Below are 18,000 nucleotides of genomic sequence, written 5' to 3'. Positions count from 1 at the left end.
CGGCCGACAGTCTCCGCGTGCTACGGCGCTGATTTCCGGAAGTGCTGTAGCCCGGCCGGCTCCGAGTAACCCCACCCCCAAGGAGACATTGGCCGCTCCAGGCCCCGCCCACACGACAGGCCCCGCCCCCGCCCCAGCCACACTGGCCGAGGTTTCCGGTCTCCTGCAGCTTTCGGGCGCTGCTGCGGTCTTCTGCTTCTTAGCCAATATTTAGATGGAGGTCTGAACACCCCCCCCAAACACACACACCTGTAGGAGCCTTCCCCAGGCTCCACCCTAAAAACGTTACATCGTCACGGAGGCTTAAAATTATTTTTAAATGGGTTGCCTCCAAGTCAAGCAACTTCACGCTCCATGTGTGAATCTGCACTTCTCTTGATCAGGTCACCTGGTGATACATGTGGGCTCGAGTGGGGCTGGGCAGAGACCCTCGGGCTCCCTGCATCCCTACCTGGCCCCCAAAGACATCTACCTTTGTGGCCTCTTGTGCCTGTGCCAACCTTACCTCACGGTGAAGGACAGCCCACCGGGGGGTGAGAGCCACCAAGTCCCAGTAGAATTACCAGCAATGTTTACAGGACCCTATGTTTTTATAGGTGAAACAAAAGTTGTTATTTAAAATGTGGAAGTCGGACTTCCCTGGTGGTGCAGTGGTTTAGAATCCACCTGCCAATGCAGGGGACACAGGTTCGAGCCCTAGTCAGGGAAGATCCCACATGCCACGGAGCAACTAAGCCCGTGCACTCAACTACTGAGCCTGCGCTCTAGAGCCCATGAGCCACAACTACTGAAGCCCATGTGCCTACAGCCCATGCTCCGCAACAAGAGAAGCCACCACGATGAGAAGCCTGTGCACCACAACGAAGAGTAGCCCCCACTCACCACAACTAGAGAAAGCCTGCGCACAGCAAGAAAGGCCCAATGCGGCCAAATTAATTAATTAATTAAAACGAAAAAACCGTGTAAGTCTGTTGAGGTAGCCAAACATGGTACTCTCATCTACATTGTAAAGCTGTTTGAATTGTAAATGACAAAGATAATTGAAATTGTATGGGTGTATATGAACAATTTCAATTACACATCTAAAATTCTATTTAAGTGCACATATTAAAGGAGCCTCTATGGGAAGCAGGCAGGCTGAGGCTCTGTCTGTCCATGACCCTGTCTCCTTCCTTTATTAGATGATTCAGATATCAGAGGGTCTAGGACACAAGACAGGTAGATTGTGACCATCCTGAGGGACAGGTGACAAGTCTGGGACCCAGGGTGTAGCGTGGAGAAGACAGTGGCCGGGGTTACGAGTAGGCATGGGAGAGCAAAGCCCCTCAGCAGCACCAGGAGGGCCAGGAACTAACCTGATACTTCCCTCCCTGCAAGGAGGTTCATGAACCAGCCCTGCGCCCCACCTGTGGGAGACAGCGTCACCCCAGAGGGAGGAGACAGACCCAGGAGACTGAGATGATTCCTGATTGTGACTGTCTTTACGAAGTCAACTGTGACATGTGCCAGTCCAGGGGGCATGGAACCAGCTCCCTGCCAGGACTGAGGGAGGGAAGCTTTGAGGCTGAGGAGCCCAGAGGGGTCACCTGACTTGGCCTAGGGTGAGAAGTTGGAGGAATTCTCCCTGGAGAAGGACATGGTAACAAATGCCAAAAGACCAGGAAGAGCACCAGGCAGGAAAGGTGAGGGGGAGCCCGGTAAGCAGCAGAAATAGGCTGAGCCAAGGCCAGGAGGCCAAGGAGGAAGCTGGGAGTTGGTGCTGGGGTGGGGGGGCAGAGCCAGGAAAATGGTGGGCTACTGGGGGAAACCAGAGCGGGTGCCCTGGAGGGACGGGGGCAAGGCCTCAAATGTAAAGTTCAGTGACTCGTCCTTTGTCCTTTAGCCTCAGGGCAGTGATGCACCAGGGTAAGTTTCAAACAGGAGAGGGCCGAGGGGTCAGGGTCACATCTGTGTTTACTAAAGCTATTTCCAGAGGTTACATGGAAGTCAGCGTGCAAGGGGTAAGGGTGAAGTTGGCAGGCAGACAGAAGGAACAAAGGACTGGCGTGTGGAAGGCACTGTGGACCGGATGCTGCGAAGGTGTCTCGCTCACAGCCGAGGGGAGGCAGTGCCATTTCTTTATTCTGAGGACAGAGCTCCGTCGATGGTGGCTCTGCAGGCCCACCCGGTACTCACTGCAACAAAAGCTGCGCCAGGGGCTTCAGCCTCTCCTTCATGGCAGTGTCGGCTGGAGGCAGGTCCTTAGCCTTCATGATGACCGCGTGGGCCTCCTGGAAGAGGTCCTCCCCCACCGCAGCTTCCACCCGCTTGCGCCACGCAGCCAACTTAGGCCGGTTTTTGAAAATGTCACAGCCGGCACTGACAGGCTATGGGAGAGGAAGCCGGGTGGAGGGGTGGGACCCAGAGAAGCACAAGGCAGCATGTCCCGACTTAGGGATCCCTCGGGTGGATTTTCCCTCCTCTGCCACACGGGTGATAGGCTGGGGGTTCTCCTCCAGGAAGTACCGAGAAGCTACTCAATAAGCCTGCAGGGTGGGGTTTTTAAGTCCCTTTTTACAGATGAGGACGCTGAGGCTCAGAGGGGGAAGTGACCCGCCCAGGGCCCCCCAGCCAGAAAGGACAACGTGAGCTGGTACACTGGCTCTCTCCCAGGGTACCCCAATGCCCAGCTGGCCCCCCACCCCACGACACTCACATGCATCAGCTCTGTGATGGCCACCAAGTCTGCCACTGAGATGTGAGGCCCAGACAGGAAGTCCTGGTCCTTCAGGAACTTGTCCTCAAGCAGCTGCAGGCATCTGTCCAGCTCAGCCAGAGTAGATGCCAGTGTCTCAGGGGGCACCCGTTGGCCCAGGAACACAGGCAACAACATCTGGTAGGCGGGCAGGCAGGGGAGGGCTCAGGGTCTGCCCAAGGCCCAGCATGGTTCCTGCTCTCATTCCACCTATCAGCCATCCTTCGCATTTCTCCTCACTCCCATCTACCATTTCCCACCCACAGCCACTACCAGCCCAGGCCTTATCCCTTACTCAGGCACAGATAGCCTCCACCTCTTCCTGGGTCATCACATCGGGCAGCCGGGGGATACTTCGGCAATCCCAGTCTGCCCATATCTTCTCCCTGCATAAAGCCTTCCATGGCTCCCTAGTGCCCTCGCTGCAAAGGCCTCAACACAGGGCAGCAGCCATCCTCTCCCACCCCACCTCCCACTCCACACCAGGCTTCTCAAATGGGAATGTGCGTGCAGATCCCTCTGGGATGTGGTTCAAGTGTACGGTCCTAATCAGTACACCTGGGTGGGGCCTGAGACTCTGCATTTCCAAGCTCCCAGGTGACGCTCATGCTCCTGGCCCATGGCCCACACTCTGAGTAGCAAACATCTACACTCACTCTCCTGGACTTCTCTCCATTCTACCCTCAAATGCACCGGGCTTCCTCCCCCACCATAGCTTGTAAAGCTATGGAAACCTTCTTTGTGCCAAATGGACCCCCAGAGGGAATTCCCTGGCAGTCCAGTGGTTAGACTTCTGCGCTCACTGCCGAGGGCCTGGGTTTCACCTCTGGTCAGGGAACTAAGATCCCACAAGCTGCACGGCCAAAAACAACAACAAATGGGCCCCCAGAACAGCGGTTCCATACATGCAGCAGGGGCCAGCTCACACTCCCTCACACACGCAGGGAGCCTGCTCTGTGCCAGACACTAAGTGCTTTACCAATAATAACTCAGAGTTCACATTTCAAAAACCTCTGCACGTTTGATAAGTAAAAATGGTATCTGCATGCTCTTTTAATGTGCATTTGCTTGATTTTTACTGAAGTTACATGTTTTCATCCATTTATTGACCCTTTCTCTCTGTCCTTCAGTTACATCTCTGCTGGTTTCTTCTGCGCATTTTTCTCCTGTGTTTTGATGGGCTTCTAAGAGCGTCTTATTTTTTTTAAGCATATTTATTTATTTAATTTATTTATTGCTGCGTTGGGTCTTCGTTGCTGCGCCCAGGCTTTCTCTAGTTGTGGCGAGTGGGGGCTACTCTTCCTTGTGGTGCGCAGGTTTCTCATTTTGGTGGCTTCGCTTGTTACAGAGCATGGGCTGTAGGCGCGCGGGCTTCAGTAGTTGCGGCATGTGGGTTCTGGACTTCTCCAGTGGCATAGTGGTTAAGAATCCACCCACCAGTGCAGGGGACACGGGTTCGAGCCCTGGTCTGGGAAGATCCCACATGCCGCAGAGCAGCTAAACCCATGCACCACAACTACTGAGCCCGCACTCTGCAACTACTGAAGCCTGCATGCCACAGGCAGCCTGGAGTGTGCAAAAGGGCACAAGATTAATTTCCAGCAGCTCAGGAATCAAGACATATTGGGGGAGTCATTCCCAGGCTCTGTGCCTTGGTTTCCCCTCTGGGAAACAAGTTGGTTGGCCTGGAGCATCTCTGGCATTCTAGAATTTAGTGTTCTCAGGTCTCAGGTCTGAATGGAATGCTTTAGACAGAAAGCACCATCCCCTGGTCACCAAGGAAGGGCTCCCTGCTCTGAAGCTCACCTTCTGCCACATGGTCCGGGTGCAGCTTGTTCGCAGGGCCGTGTGCTGCCACGCCAGGTACTCATCCACACGGGCTCGGGCCTGCAGGTCCTGGGGGTACCAGTGGTCAGGGGTCTCATACTTGCGGGTCAGATACAGCAGGATGGCCACACTGGGGGACACGGTGGGTGCAGGGGACATGCCCCAGTCACTCTTTAACCATTCCACAGGGGCCAGGCCCTGGGTGAGGCCGGTCCCTGCTCCTCACACATCTTTCCCCAGCTCCTGGGGGTGGAACATTTCACTGTTTCTGGTACAGAGTAGGAGTGTGAGGCTCAGAGAGGTTAAGTGACAGCCAGGATCACACAGCTCTATGTTGGGCCATCCTATCATCAGAACTAAGGGCACCAAGTGAAAAACAAAATGTCATGTGATTTCAGAAAGTGGGTGTATGCTCAGAGAAATCTCCCATGAGGAAGCAGTGCCCAACATGTGTCCCGAAGGATGAGAGCGACTCCAATACCATTCTCCAACATCTCCAGGGCAGGGACAGCAACAGGAGGAAGACTAGGCGCCCCTCCCAGCCCTGGGCAGCTCTGCTGACTTCAATCCACTCTCCACCCTCGGGCTGGTAAGGGGCTCAGGGCACAGAAGCCACGATCCAAGCCATCAACGGTGGACACACAGATGGCTGACTGGTGCAGCCAAGGGACCCGTTACCTCTCGGCCAAGGTGAAGTCCCCATCCTTCAAGGCGGGCACCTTCCTCAGGGGGTTCACCTGGGCAAAGTCATCGCTGTAGTGCTGGCCTGTGGGAGAGACCAGTGAGGCAGGTGGGGAGAACTCTGAGCCCTCTGAGGTCTCTGCCCACCCCCTACCCCAATGTCCAGGCACCAACTTTCTGAGGCCTCCATCCAGGTGGGGCATCAGAGAAGACGAGGCTACTCTGCTGGTCAGCGGATCATACACGCTGAGCCTGCCAGAGGTCCCCCCTTCCTGTGTCCACTCGCCCCACCTTGGAACCTGGGTCAAGTAGCATCTCAGCTTGGACTTGGGAGGAGGGTGATTCACTGCAGCTGTAATCCACCCCAGCCCCAGCCAACTCCATCCACGCATCACACACTCTAGCCTCCTCCCTGGGCTCTAGGCTTGTCCACTGCAGTCCCCCTCTCTATGCAAACTGGGTGACCTGTCTACACCCCAGAGCTCCAGCCACACCTGCTCCCGGCCCTCAGCAAACCTCGCTCTCACCAGCAATACCTGCCGGACTCAGCCACTCAACCTCCTGCAGGTCAGCTCCTCTTTCTTTCTTGTGCCAAACCTTAAAGGCTCCTCCCCCACAGGGGTTCCCAGGTCTGAATCACAACTGCATACCTCCCTGTCCCGGGCCAGTGCAGACGGTACACCAAGTAATGTATCTGGAGTCGGAGGGCTTCAGGGGAGCCGGGATCCAGCCTGGCCGTACAACCGCCTGTGGGCCTCTTTGCCCTTCTACTGCATGGACGGAATCACCCCTACCCATCCTCCCTCTAGAAATTGCCTCTGTGCCCAGCCCCCACCCCAAGGAGCATTGAAAAGTCAGAGCAAGCTGGCATCAAAGCAGCTGGTGGCTCACGCTGGGGCACCAGAGGCAGAAGGTGGGCAGGCTCGGCCAAGCAGGGGTCTCCCTCCGGGCCTGCCAGAGGGGCTCTGAATCCAGAGCTTATCCTACTGTCCAGTTACAGCCCTGCCCCCTCCCCGGATTCTGTGTAAGTGGAGGGGACCTAGGCAGGCATAGGTAGGAGTAAAGAGGAGACCAGATGCAGGTGTCCAACCTCCTCCTGCCAGCAGACCCAGAAACTCAAGAGATGGGGGCTGCTTCCACTGGGAATGAGGAGGCAGTTCACTGTTTTCTCCAAGCCCAGGTGTGGAGGTGTTGGAGCTGTCACTCCACCTCCCGCGGCCCCACACCCCCACACCCCCACACCCCCACTTCTCTCTACCTGCTCTGCTCCTTCCTAACCTGTATTTTGAAGAACGGTTAGTATTCACTAAGCAAAGGTAAAGACTCTGAAAATACACAACTTATAGGCGAAGCCACGGTTTCCGACTGGAGTCTGTCTCTTGCCGTCTGTCTACGCAGGCCGCCTGACCGTGGGGCCCCGGGAGTCCGTGTGCACACAGGGGCCCAGACCCCGGGCCTGCCTGCCGGGCCCACCTTTGAGTAGGTCCACGGTGCGCAGCTCGAAGGGGATGTCGTTCTTCTTGGCGAAGATGTAGACGGCGCGGCAAGGCTGGGACAGCAAGTCCAGGTAGAGCTGCAGGCCCATGGCGAGGGCGGGGGTTAGGATTAGTGCAGGACTGGGGCAGAAACGGCGGCAGGGGCGGGGACCACCGGCTACCCAGCCGGCGGCCGCGCGCAGCCTGATTAATCGAGCCGGGCCGCGCCTTCCCCGCCCGTTGGATGGTGCCGGAGAACTTTGGACCAATCAGCGGCGGCCTCGCTCTCCCGCCTTCCCTCTCAGGGGCTCTGGGCTGGGGTCCCTTCCCTGGTGGGGAGGGTACAGGGAGACGGACTCTGATAGTTTCTCGCCGCCAGGTCAGTCCCCTAACCCGGACCTCAATGTCTACCTGAGTCAAATGGGGCGGGGGGATGATACTGGGGGGACGACGTTGAGGGCGCTTCCAGCGCAGACACTCAGTGAATTTAGAGTCGAAAGTGTTGGCCCAAGCCACCTTCTCCCACTCGCGGAGGGGGCTGAAAGAGGAGGGACTTAAGTGTCCCCAGGAACACAAATAGAGGAGGAGAATGGAGGTGCCACGGCCTCCCCTGGGCCCACTGCACAGGGTGGAGGCTGGGGAGGGCGTGTGGACCTCTGCACCCAGCAAAGACTAGGTCCACACCTCAGGAAGCCGCCCCTCCCCAACCTTCCTTACACTCCCGGCTAATCCCTCCAGCAAAGCAGAAGCCCTGTGGGGCCCATCTAGAGGTTTGCAGGGGGGCCTGGAACCTCCCCACTTCCTTTGCAGGGCCAAACCCCTCCAACTACAACCCTGGAGCTCCTGAAGTCTGTGGCTATGATGCCCTCATTCTCTAAGCAAGCGTCCTGGATAAAAAACCCTGTCCCCAAACCCAAGACTCAGAAAAAGCCCCTTGGCAAGAGGATCGGTTACTGCAAAACTTGAGAATAGCTTGGCCTTCCTGGGCCCCAGGCTCCCAGTTTAAAGAAGACCTATCCCCCCAGGGCGGAGCCATGTTCTCCACCCCCTCCAGTGGACTGCCCTCCTCCACAAGTCACCCTTGGCCGGATTACTGCAATATCCAAATCTCCCTGCTTCCTCCCTGGCCACCGTCCAGTCCAACCCCCAACAGCAGGCAGAATATTATTCTAAAATGCAAGCTGAGCATTCCGTTCCTGTTCATGGTTTGCAGCTCCTAAGTGTGGCATTTAAGGCCCCTCATGACTGAGTCCTGACCAGGAGAGCTGCTGTTTGGATTTCCCCTCCCGACCAATTCCTCAGGACAGATGCAGGACTTGTGATTTACAATACTTGGTGCCAAAGGGCCACGTCCTGGGTGACTGGCCCAGCAAAGTGATAGCTGGCATGCCTACAGCCAACACAAGTGGATGCCCGATACCTCTGCTGTCTTTCTCTAAGAGCTAGAAGGCAAGGGGGCATTTGTTAATTTCACTCTTGACAACCATCAGGGGGAAGCTGATCCATGGGGCCTAGGAAAGGGGGTTGTCTTTCGAATAGAGGCCAAGACCAAGGTCAGGACAGAAGGAAGTTCAAATAAACCACACGTCAGAGTTAGAAGCAGAGGCTCAGGCTGAGCCCAGGTTTATTTCCCAAACTGAAAAGAAGATGCAGTGATTAAAGGAGACAAGGTCTGGGTATGCCATTCTCATCGTGGCTTTTAGGCAGCTGTGGAAGCTGAGTGGGGACCTGGCCCAGGGAGCAGAGGGGCAGTGGGACTCAGGCAAGTCACGCCTGCTCTCTGGGTCTGCCTCCCATGGGACATGGAAAGGAAGGTGCTTTGTGAACTGCCAAGGGCAGAGCAGATGCTTCCCGGCTCACTGGATCATGGACAGCACCCTAGGCATCAACTTCCGCTTAATGGTGGGGTCTGCAGCCTGGGAGTCCTTGGCCTTCAGGATGACCTCATGGGCCTCCTGGAAGAGGACCTCCCCCACTGCCGCCTCCACGCGCTGGTGCCACGCAGCCAGCTTGGGTCGGCCTTCAAAGACTCGGCAGCCGGCACCCACAGGCTGTAGGGAGACAGGGGACAGGATGGGGATGGATGGGTGAGGCCAAGTATGGCAGCATCTACTTGGTTTGGAGGCCACAGAACCCCAGAAGGTTTCTACACATAAGCACAGTCCCATGGCCAGGGGAGGCAGTGTGAGCAGGACTTCAGCAGCCACCCAGGACCTCCCCTGCCTAGTCCCCCCACCAACTGCCCACAGCACTCACATTCATGAGCTCCGTGATGGCTACCAGGTCAGCCAGAGAGATGTGGGACCCAGCGAGAAAGGCCTTGTTCTGGAGGAACTTGTCCTCAAGCACCTGCAGGGTCACGTCCAACTCTGCCAGCGTGGCTGTCAGCATCTCGGGAGAGACCGGCTCACCCAGGTACACAGGGAGCATCACCTGGTGGGTGGGCAGGCAAAGTGGGGGGTTAGGACCCAGTCCAGCCTCAGGGGCAGGAAGGCAAGTCTCCCTGCCCTTAGAGCTGCCTCCTGGTTCCATGCATTTTTTTTTCCTACAGGGAAATTCCTAAAGGACTCCTTTTCCCGGAACTATTCCTGCTCCCACAATCTGAGCCTGGGGCATCTGACAGAAGGACTCAAACCCCTTTGAGAATGACTCAGAGGGGACCTGAACAATGAGTTTCATACTTTGGGGGGAGGGCCTGGCTTAGGAACAATTATTTTATAACCTCTTTCCCCCAGATTATAAAATCAGTACCTCATACAGTATAATTAGGAGGATGGGCTTTTAAGGTCTCAACTTTGTTGCTTATAAACTATGTGAACTAGAGCAAAACACTCAAACTCTCTGAGCCTCGATTCCCACATCTGTGATATGGGAATAATAGTACAGGGCTCATCTTGTAAATGGAAAAGTGAGGCCCAGAGAGAGACAGACAGTTGCCTGTGACCACACAGCCAAGAAGAGACTAAGCCAAGCGTGGAACTGACGTCTTCTGACCCAGGGAGCTGCCAGGGACTAGAGAGAAGAGCCAGGAAAGGGTAGCGTTCAGGATTCTGGGAGGAGGGCATTTGGGGTGAAGCCATCAACAGCCTCAGGCTTGCCAGAGCTGTCAGGGAGACACAGTGGATGTGGAGCAGGGGAGGGAGCTTCATGTTCAGTCTGGTGTTTTGTTGGGTAAAGTTGCTTGGGGAGCCTGGGACTCTGGAAAGGTAAACAGGACTAAGATTGTGCACAAGCCCTGGTGGCTTCTGTTTCCTCCCCCAAACAACAAGGTAGACAGGGTCAGTGATCACCCACCAGTGGCCTGGAGGCCAGTGCTGGGCTAATGACATTCCTTTGGCTGCAGACTTTTTTTTTTTTAGAAGATGTTGGGGGTAGGAGTTTATTAATTAATTTATTTATTGTTTTTGCTGTGTTGGGTCTTCGTTTCTGTGCGAGGGCTTTCTCTAGTTGCAGCGAGCGGGGGCCCCTCTTCATCGCGGTGTGCGGGCCCCTCACTATCGCAGCCTCTCTTATTGCGGAGCACAGGCTCCAGCCGCGCAGGCTCAGTAGTTGTGGCTCATGGGCCTAGTTGCTCCGCGGCATGTGGGATCCTCCCAGACCAGGGTTCGAACCCGTGTCCCCTGCATTAGCAGGCAGATTCTCAACCACTGCGCCACCAGGGCAGCCCCTGGCTGCAGACTTTTTAAAACTATGGATCACTTGCTGACATTTAAAAGTGGAGACATTTCATATAAAAATCCTGAACTTTCCAGCTTCTTTTTAACATAAAGGTGCTGGCCACACAGGGCCAGCATTCCTACCTAGCCACCAGCACAGCATCTAAGGCTGCTGCTGGGGAGAAGCTGCTCCTTGGTGGGGGAAGCGGGAGGGTGGGGGGAACAACGGCTCTTAGTTTGCCAAACCCCACATAAGTCCACCTCCCGTGTATTCTCTGCCTCACCCCAGCAGCAGACTGTCTACATTTCCCTTCTGTTCCCATGGGGTGGTTCCAAAGTTCTTAGGGTTTTAAAAAGTGTTTTTATTCCTCTTTAAATATAAAAGACCATAAGAGGGTAATAAATAAATTCTGATTTATTCTTATCAGGAAATGCTATAGAGTAGTTAGAAAAAAATAAATTAGACCCACCCATAGCACTATGGAAAAATGCAAGTTCCAGAATGATATGAGAGCATTTATATAAAATTGTAAGCACTCAAAGCAAAACTTTATTTTTATGGCTACACATAAATGTAATAATGTAGAAAATCGTGAACTGAAAGGACTTGAACCAGATCCTGGGGAGCAGGGGGCACCTCAGGAAGGTACAAGGGCAACAAAGAGGTCTTTTGACTTTTGTTCTCTAATGTTTCCTTTTTCATATAAAAAAATGATAGAAGACACAATAAAACTCATGACCCAGAATTAGCCATACACTTTCAAAAATGAGGAGTGCTTCTGATGAGGATATGACAGTCATAAAAAAACCACTGCTCCCACCATAACATTGAAAAGAAAATAACCTTATTTTTCTTTAAAGTCTTCAAAGAATATAGAACTTTAAAAAAAGGAAAATAAAAGAAAGAACAAAAAAAGAAAGAAAAAAGAAAAAAGCCTAAACCTGTTCTGTCCAATATGGAAACCACTGGCAACGAGAGGTTACTGAGCTCTTAAAATATGTCTCGTCTTAGGTGAAATGTGCTGTGCATGTAAAATACACACCAGAAAACAGACACAGATCAATGGAACAGGATAGAGAGCCCAGAAATAAACCCACGCACTTATGGTCAATTACAGCAAAGGAGGCAAGAATATACAACAGAGAAAAGACAGTCTCTTCAGTAAGTGATGCAGGGAAAACTGGACAGCTACATGTAAAAGAATGAAATTAGAACATTCTCTAGCACCATACAAAAAGATAAACTCAAAGTGGATTAAAGGGCTTCCCTGGTGGCGCAGTGGTTGAGAGTCCGCCTGCCGATGCAGGGGACACGGGTTCGTGCCCCTGTCCAGGAAGATCCCACATGCTGCGGAGCGGCTGGGCCCGTGAGCCATGGCCGCTGAGCCTGCGCGTCCGGAGCCTGTGCTCCGCAACGGGAGAGGCCACAACAGTGAGAGGCCCGCGTACCGCAAAAAAAAAAAAAAAAAAAAAAAGGATTAAAGACCTAAACGTAAGACCAGGAACAGTAAAACTCCTAGAGGGAAACATAGGCAGAACCACTGAGGGGCACTTAAGTGTCATTGTTGATGGACACTGGGGTTGCTTCCACAGCTATTGTGAATAATGGCTATTGTGAATATTGCTGCTATGAACATCTCTTCGAGACCCTGCTTTCGATTATTTTGGGTATATACCCAGAAGTGGAAGTGCTGGATCATGTGGTAATTGTATTTTTAATTATTTTGAGGAATCATCATACTGTTTTCCACAGCAGCTGCACTACTTACCATTCCCATCAACAGTGCACAAGAGTTCTAATTTCTTCTTATTCTCACCAACACTTGTTATTTTGTTCACATATATATATATACATATATATATACACATATATATATGTATATATATATGTAATAGCCATTCCAGTGGGGGTGAAGTGGTATCTCATTATAGTTTTAATTTGCACTTTCCTAATGATTAGTGATACTGAACATATTTTCATGTGTTTATTAGCCAAAATTTTACTATCTTGAGTATACTGGCTTAAGTAAAATATAGTCATTTCAACTGTTTCTTTTTACTTTTTAATTGTGGCTTCTAGAAGATTTAAGACTGCATATATCTCACTTTGTACTTTGGTGCAGCACTGGACTAAATGAACTAAATTCCAGAGGGCACGAGCCCTCCCTAGGTAAGCCACATTCATCCCTGGGGTCCAGGCAAGCAGAGGTGTAAGCCTGCCATCAGCATAGGAGTTTTCTGATGAAGCAGCCACGTGGGGAACTTAGGGCGGGGCTGAAAAGTAGAGCCATCTTACGGTGGTAGTTGGTGCTTAGATTCCAAATCCCTGCTGGAGGAAAGCAAGCAACCTGATTCCACCCTCCGGATACCTGAAACCAGAGATGAACTGAAACTAACTAATGCCACATCCCAGCCCCATTCCTGACTAGCTGGAAGGGAGGAACCTCCCACCAAGACTGCCTGATAGAGAAAAGTGCAAGCCCTTTCTCGGGCATTTATTATGAATTCAGTCTCTACTCTCCTTTTATACATAATGTGCAGCACATAATGATAAATTATAAGACATACAGAGAAAGAGGAAAATGTGGCCCATAATCAAGAAGGATAAAAAAACAACCAGTAGAGACAGACTCGCAGAGAACCCAGGGGTTGAAATTAGCTGACAAAGACTTTTAAGTAACTATTATAAATATGTTAAAGAATTTAGAAGAAAAGATGGACCAAGTGGGTGGGTGGATGGTGAATTTCAGCAGAGACATGGAAACTCTAAAAAGAACCAAATGGAATTTCTAGAACTGAAAATTACATATCTCAAATAAAGAATGTGTTAGATGGGCTTACCAGCAAACAGAAGGAAGGATTAGGAAGTCAAAGTCAGGTCAATACAAGCTATTCAAACTGAAAGGAAGAATAAATGCGATGTTGCCCAAGCCCTTTTGGGCGATGTCCTCACTGCCCCTGCCTGGGGAGGGGCACCTCACCTTATGCCACAGGACCCGGAGGCAGTTTCTCCGCAGGGTTGTGTGCTGCCAGGCCAGGTACTCATCCACACGGGCACAGGCCTGTGTGGTCCTGGGGGTACCAGTGGTCAGGGACCTTATACTTGCGGGTCAGGTAGAGCAGAATGGCCATACTGTGGGGGAGGGGAGGACATGATGGGTGGGGGAAAGTATGGAGCTAGGGGCTTTATACAGAGTCCCTTCCTTAACCTTCCTGACCATGTGCCAAGGTATTTGCTCGGTTTCCAGACAAGGAAGCCAGGCTCAGAACAGAAATGGGAGTTGCCCAGGGCACACAGCCTTTGGTGGCAGAACTGAAAGTCTGTCTATGGCTAATACCCAAGCTCATCCTATCACCAGGCGAAATCCCACAGCAAGTCCTGCCAAGTGTTCTGAGACAGCTTCTGATGGGAAAACCAGAGAGAGCTTCCTGGAGGAGATGGCATCAAAGCTGAGCCTTAAAGAAGCTCAGTTCTTTCCAGTCTGCATCTACTCTCGTCATCCAACATTCTGCCCCTCCCAGATGGCCTGGTGGTTCAAAAAGGCTTTCCTGTTGTCCCTAAAGCACCAGCTGGAAACGCGGGGCGGGGCGGGGGGGGGCGGGCAGTGCTGCAGGATCATGAACCAGCAGGACAGACAACGCTCCCGCAGCTCCCTTCCTGCCCTGCGTTAGGAGGACTGCCTTGGTGTTGGGGCGGGGGTGGACCCGGAAGGGCACTGAATGTGGGAATTTGGGGCCATAGGAAGGCCTTCAGGAACTCAGGATACCCCAGGGGCTGGGCATCCCAGCCAAAGGGGCAGAAAACCTCTGTATCTACCACTGGCCTAGGTTCCCTACTGGGAACCCTGCACCCACACACAGCTGAACAGCTCACTTGTCTTTCTGCTCTTTTTGCTCCCAACTAATTGTTCAAGGAAGCTCCGAGGAGGGCTACAGGTCCCTGGGAGCCATGCACCTCCCAAAATAGGGGAGAAGAGACAGAGAAATGCAGAGACTGCATGCTGCCCCTGGCAGGTACGCTTGGGAGGTCAACAGTGGGCAGCACAGGACTCAGGACAGTAAGGGCAGCAGGAAGGAAGATGGCGCTGGCAGAAGGTGGGAGAAATTCTTTGGGGGTGCATCCACCTCAAGATTCCAGAGATGAGTTCAAAAGTTCCAGGTTCCCCTTGTTGTGGGAGGCGTGACTTAGGTGATGAAGGGGGCGGAATTGGAAAAAAATTTCACCCTCCCTAAAGAGATTTCTACTTCTTGGGACTGTTGTGATGCAAAACATGCACGTGTCTGGTGGTCTTCCCATGGGCATGGCCCACCCAGGGAAGGGGCAGCCCAGAGATGGAACCACTGGGGCATCAAAACACAAGTTTGGCCAGCGGGCAACCTTGGAGGGGATGAAGCCGCCCTGCGCCGCACCCCTGCCCGGGGACCCATCACCAACAACCACAGGATTGGTACAGATGTAAAACAGATGCGTTCTTTTCCAACCATCCCTGTGAACTGAAACCGTGGACAGGCAGGAGCCGGGGGTCAAGCCCTGACTCTCTGTAGGATGTTGGGCAAAGGGCCCTTCACCTCGGAGGACTTCAGTTTCCTGTCTATGAAATAGAGAGCTAGGACAAGATGGTTCTAGAGAGGTCTGGTAGCAGCCCCGGCTCCCCAGTTACCTCTCGGTCAAAATGAAGTCCCCGCCCTTCAAGGCAGGCACCTTCTGCCGGGGGTTCACCTGGGCAAAGACATCACTGAGGTGCTGGCCTGCAGAGAGCCCATCGTGGTGGGTGGTGGGAGGAAAACGCCAAGCCCTGCCTGGCTGCGCCCACCCCCCACGCCACCCCCCTCTCAAGGCCCAGGCCCCAATTTCATGGCTCTTCTCCAGCCCCGGGTTGCTCTCCGGTGTGGAAAGGCTGCTGTGGGAGGAGTGGGAGGCTGTTCTGCCAGCTGGTGCAAAAGACCTTGATACCCCTTGCCAGGTCCTGGTGGGCATAACCTTCCCCCAACAGCACGCCCCCAAAACAGAGCTCAAGAAGCTCCAGCCAGGGTGGGGCCCTCGCAGACGCCCAACCCACTGCCTTTCCGCCACTGCCAGCGCCACAAGCGCCCATGCAGGGTGTCCCCAACTGCAGGGGCCGGGAGGCTGGTGCCCTGAGTGGACTGTGATTCCCTACGGTGCCCCTTTCCCTGTGGACTCTAAGGTAGGGTCACCAAACACAGACAAGTGGCCTCTTCCTGGTGTCCACTTACTTGCAACCAACTTCCACAGGCCCCTGAGTGTCCCCTTGCTCACCCTGCCCTGGGCACCGGGGACAGAGCTGGCCCTGTCGTTAGGCTCTGCATTCTTGTCCCACCACAGCTCCCCGGAAAGGTGCAGCCCACTGTCCCCCAGGACCCTGACCTCTGCTCAAGCTCATATGAGTGTTTTCTGCTCCTTCAGATGCAGCCAGAGAGAAGCTTCTGAAGGACGCTTAAGCATCACTGCTGCCACGCTCAACAGCCTTCAGTGGTTCCCCATTACCACGGGAGCAGGGGGAAGCTGCTCAAAGCCATAAACTATCCACTACCGCCTCACCCCTCCAGCCTCAGCCCCACTCTCTCTCCTCCCTTTCCCTCCCTTCCGACTGTTCCTTCACCAGGGACCCTCCCCTCCTCTCCTGGTGAAACACACCTCCTACTGCACCCTCTATCTGACAGCCCAGTTCAGACATCCCTTTGTCCCCATGCCCTCTCCCCTACCCCACACTCTGCAGAGGTAACCCCTGGGCAGGACAAGTGGGCAGTCCCCAGAGGAGGCTGGGAAGAGATGGCGATTCAGGCAGAAGGACAGGCTGGCACAAAGGCAGAATGGCAGGCGAGGCCCACCGAGCTGGGGGCCCTGGGTGGAAGGCTCAGCCAGGCAGAGTTGCCCTACTTGCCCCGCCAGCAAAAAGGGAGTTCTGCTGTCGCCTACCCCAGCTGCCATGCCAGCTGTGCCCTTGGGACCTTGGGGACCTGTCAGAGAAACAAACCCTCTTGCTCAGAGTGCAGGGCTCGCCAAGCCCCTGCAGTCCCCCTCCTGCTCCCATAACTCCCCGTCGGCTGCCCCCCTTTCCGGTAGGAATAAGAGGCGGAGGACAAGGTAAGTGAAGGCAAAGCAGGAGGAGGAGGAAGGGACAGAGGGGGACCCAGGCCAGAGCATCAGCAGCTGGGGCCACAAAGGAGAGGCTCACTCTGCCACACCCCCCATGCGGCCCCCCTAAAGCCCCCTCCTCCTGCCCCTTTCCCTGGGGCCCCAACCCTATGCCCAGGTGCACCCCCTCTGTTCGCAGTGTCCCTCCTCCTTTCCTCATGCCTCCCCCACTTTTTACTCCGCTTCAGCTGAGCCCCGTGGTCCATTCCATGGGACCAAGCAGAGTTTGGGGATCCCCGAATCTCGTATCTCCCTGGTGGCTCACCTGTTCGGTGCTGGCCCCAGGACGGGGGTGACTCGGAGAGGGGTCCCTCTAATTGGTGTTCGGCCTCCTCGTCCCTCACTGACTTCTCGGTCCCCCAGATCCGGTCCTGGCCCACCTTTGCGCAGGTCTACGGAGCGCAGCTCGAAGGGGATGCCGTTCTTCTCGGCGAAGATGTAGACGGCGCGGCAGGGTTGGGACAGCAGGTCCCGGTAGAGCTCCAGGCCCATGGCGGGGGCGGACCAGCCTCGCAAAGCACGGGATACGGAACACAGCAAGCCCAGCGCTGGGTCTGACGAGCGGCAGCGCGGCCCGCCCCCCTGGTAGCTAGCTCCCCATTGGCGCTCTGGCCGCGCACTTGGGTGCAATCGCGGAAGCCCGGCGAGTCTGCGGGCTGGGCGGGGGCTCCGGATGGTCCCCCTCGGGGAGGCGGGTTGGGGGGCTCAGAGGGCCCCCAGGCCCAAGCTCATCTCACTGAGCATAACGTCTTCAAGGCTCATCCTAGTTGTAGCGTGTGTCAGAACTTCCTGTTTTACGGATGAGAAAATTGAGGCCCACAGTTGATTACAGGTCCAGAAAGTCTGACTCCAGCATCTACGCTCTTGGCCACAAGCTGCAGAGATCCTGGCGCCAGCAAGAGGCAAAGCCTCAGGGCTTACGGTCAGCGTGGTGGGCTAACTCACTTCGCCCCGGTGCGCGCCCTGGACTCTTACAGGAGGTCTTCCTGCTCCTGCCAGCCCAGTGCCTCAATCTCGTTCCCTGGGTTTGTTTCTTCCCTCCTCTGGGCCTCTGTTTCCCCACCTTTAAAATGATGGAGCAATCCCACTGAAAGATCCAGCAATCCCACTTCTGGGCATATATCCAAAGAAAATGAAAACAGGATCTGGAAGAGATATCTGTAATCCCATGTTCATTGCAGCATTATTCACAATAGCCAAGATATGGAAACAACCTAAGCGTCTGTTAAGGGGTGAATGGATAAAGAAAAATTGGAGAATATACACTGACACATACAGAGGAATCTTTCATCGAGCCTTTAAAAAGAAGGAAATCTTGTCATTTGCAACAACATGGATGAACCTGGAGGTCATTATGCTAAGTGAAATAAGACAGGCCCAGAAAGACAAACACGGCCTGATCTCACTTATGCTGTGTGGAATCTGAGAAAAGTGGAACTCTAACAAGCGGAGAGTAGATGGTGGTTACCA

At 54.1% G+C, this 18,000-nt stretch overlaps 2 protein-coding genes and 1 long non-coding RNA gene across 6 annotated transcripts; 1 reads left to right on the top strand and 2 right to left on the bottom strand.

Annotated features, from left to right (window-relative positions):
• Positions 1 to 129: 129 nt before the first annotated feature.
• LOC101269237 (glutathione S-transferase theta-3-like) lies at positions 130 to 6,926 on the bottom strand. Of its 4 annotated transcripts, none has more exons than XM_033439651.2 (5): positions 6,716 to 6,926; positions 5,240 to 5,327; positions 4,541 to 4,691; positions 2,696 to 2,872; positions 134 to 2,366 (listed from the first exon to the last, which is right to left on the bottom strand). In XM_033439651.2, exons 1-5 carry the CDS (start codon positions 6,825 to 6,827, stop codon positions 2,172 to 2,174), a joined length of 723 nt encoding a protein of 240 aa, XP_033295542.1. In that variant the 5' UTR covers positions 6,828 to 6,926; the 3' UTR covers positions 134 to 2,171. The 4 variants fall into 4 exon arrangements, 3 of the variants coding, with proteins under 3 accessions (XP_049554457.1, XP_049554456.1, XP_033295542.1); XR_007471871.1 differs by lacking the exon at positions 6,716 to 6,926 and having other exon boundaries at positions 137 to 582; positions 1,356 to 2,366; positions 5,240 to 6,631; XM_049698500.1 differs by lacking the exon at positions 6,716 to 6,926 and having other exon boundaries at positions 130 to 2,366; positions 4,541 to 4,630; positions 5,240 to 5,317.
• LOC125961317 (uncharacterized) lies at positions 5,158 to 7,619 on the top strand. The gene is made up of 3 exons (XR_007471879.1): positions 5,158 to 5,251; positions 6,641 to 6,809; positions 7,528 to 7,619. It is a non-coding gene; the product is annotated as an uncharacterized LOC125961317 (long non-coding RNA).
• Positions 7,620 to 8,313: 694 nt separating this feature from the next.
• Positions 8,314 to 17,022, bottom strand: LOC101290313 (glutathione S-transferase theta-1-like). The gene is given in 6 exon segments (XM_012535264.3): positions 8,314 to 8,768; positions 8,974 to 9,150; positions 13,355 to 13,441; positions 13,443 to 13,506; positions 15,035 to 15,122; positions 16,911 to 17,022. Coding segments are annotated over 6 exon segments (723 nt in total). The 3' UTR covers positions 8,314 to 8,573.
• Positions 17,023 to 18,000: the final 978 nt, after the last annotated feature.

This window comes from Orcinus orca, chromosome 15, assembly GCF_937001465.1.
Source record: "Orcinus orca chromosome 15, mOrcOrc1.1, whole genome shotgun sequence".
NCBI lineage: Eukaryota > Metazoa > Chordata > Mammalia > Artiodactyla > Delphinidae > Orcinus > Orcinus orca.
The sequence above is the reverse complement of the archived record's forward strand: the minus strand, read 5'-3'. Positions and strand labels throughout refer to the sequence as shown.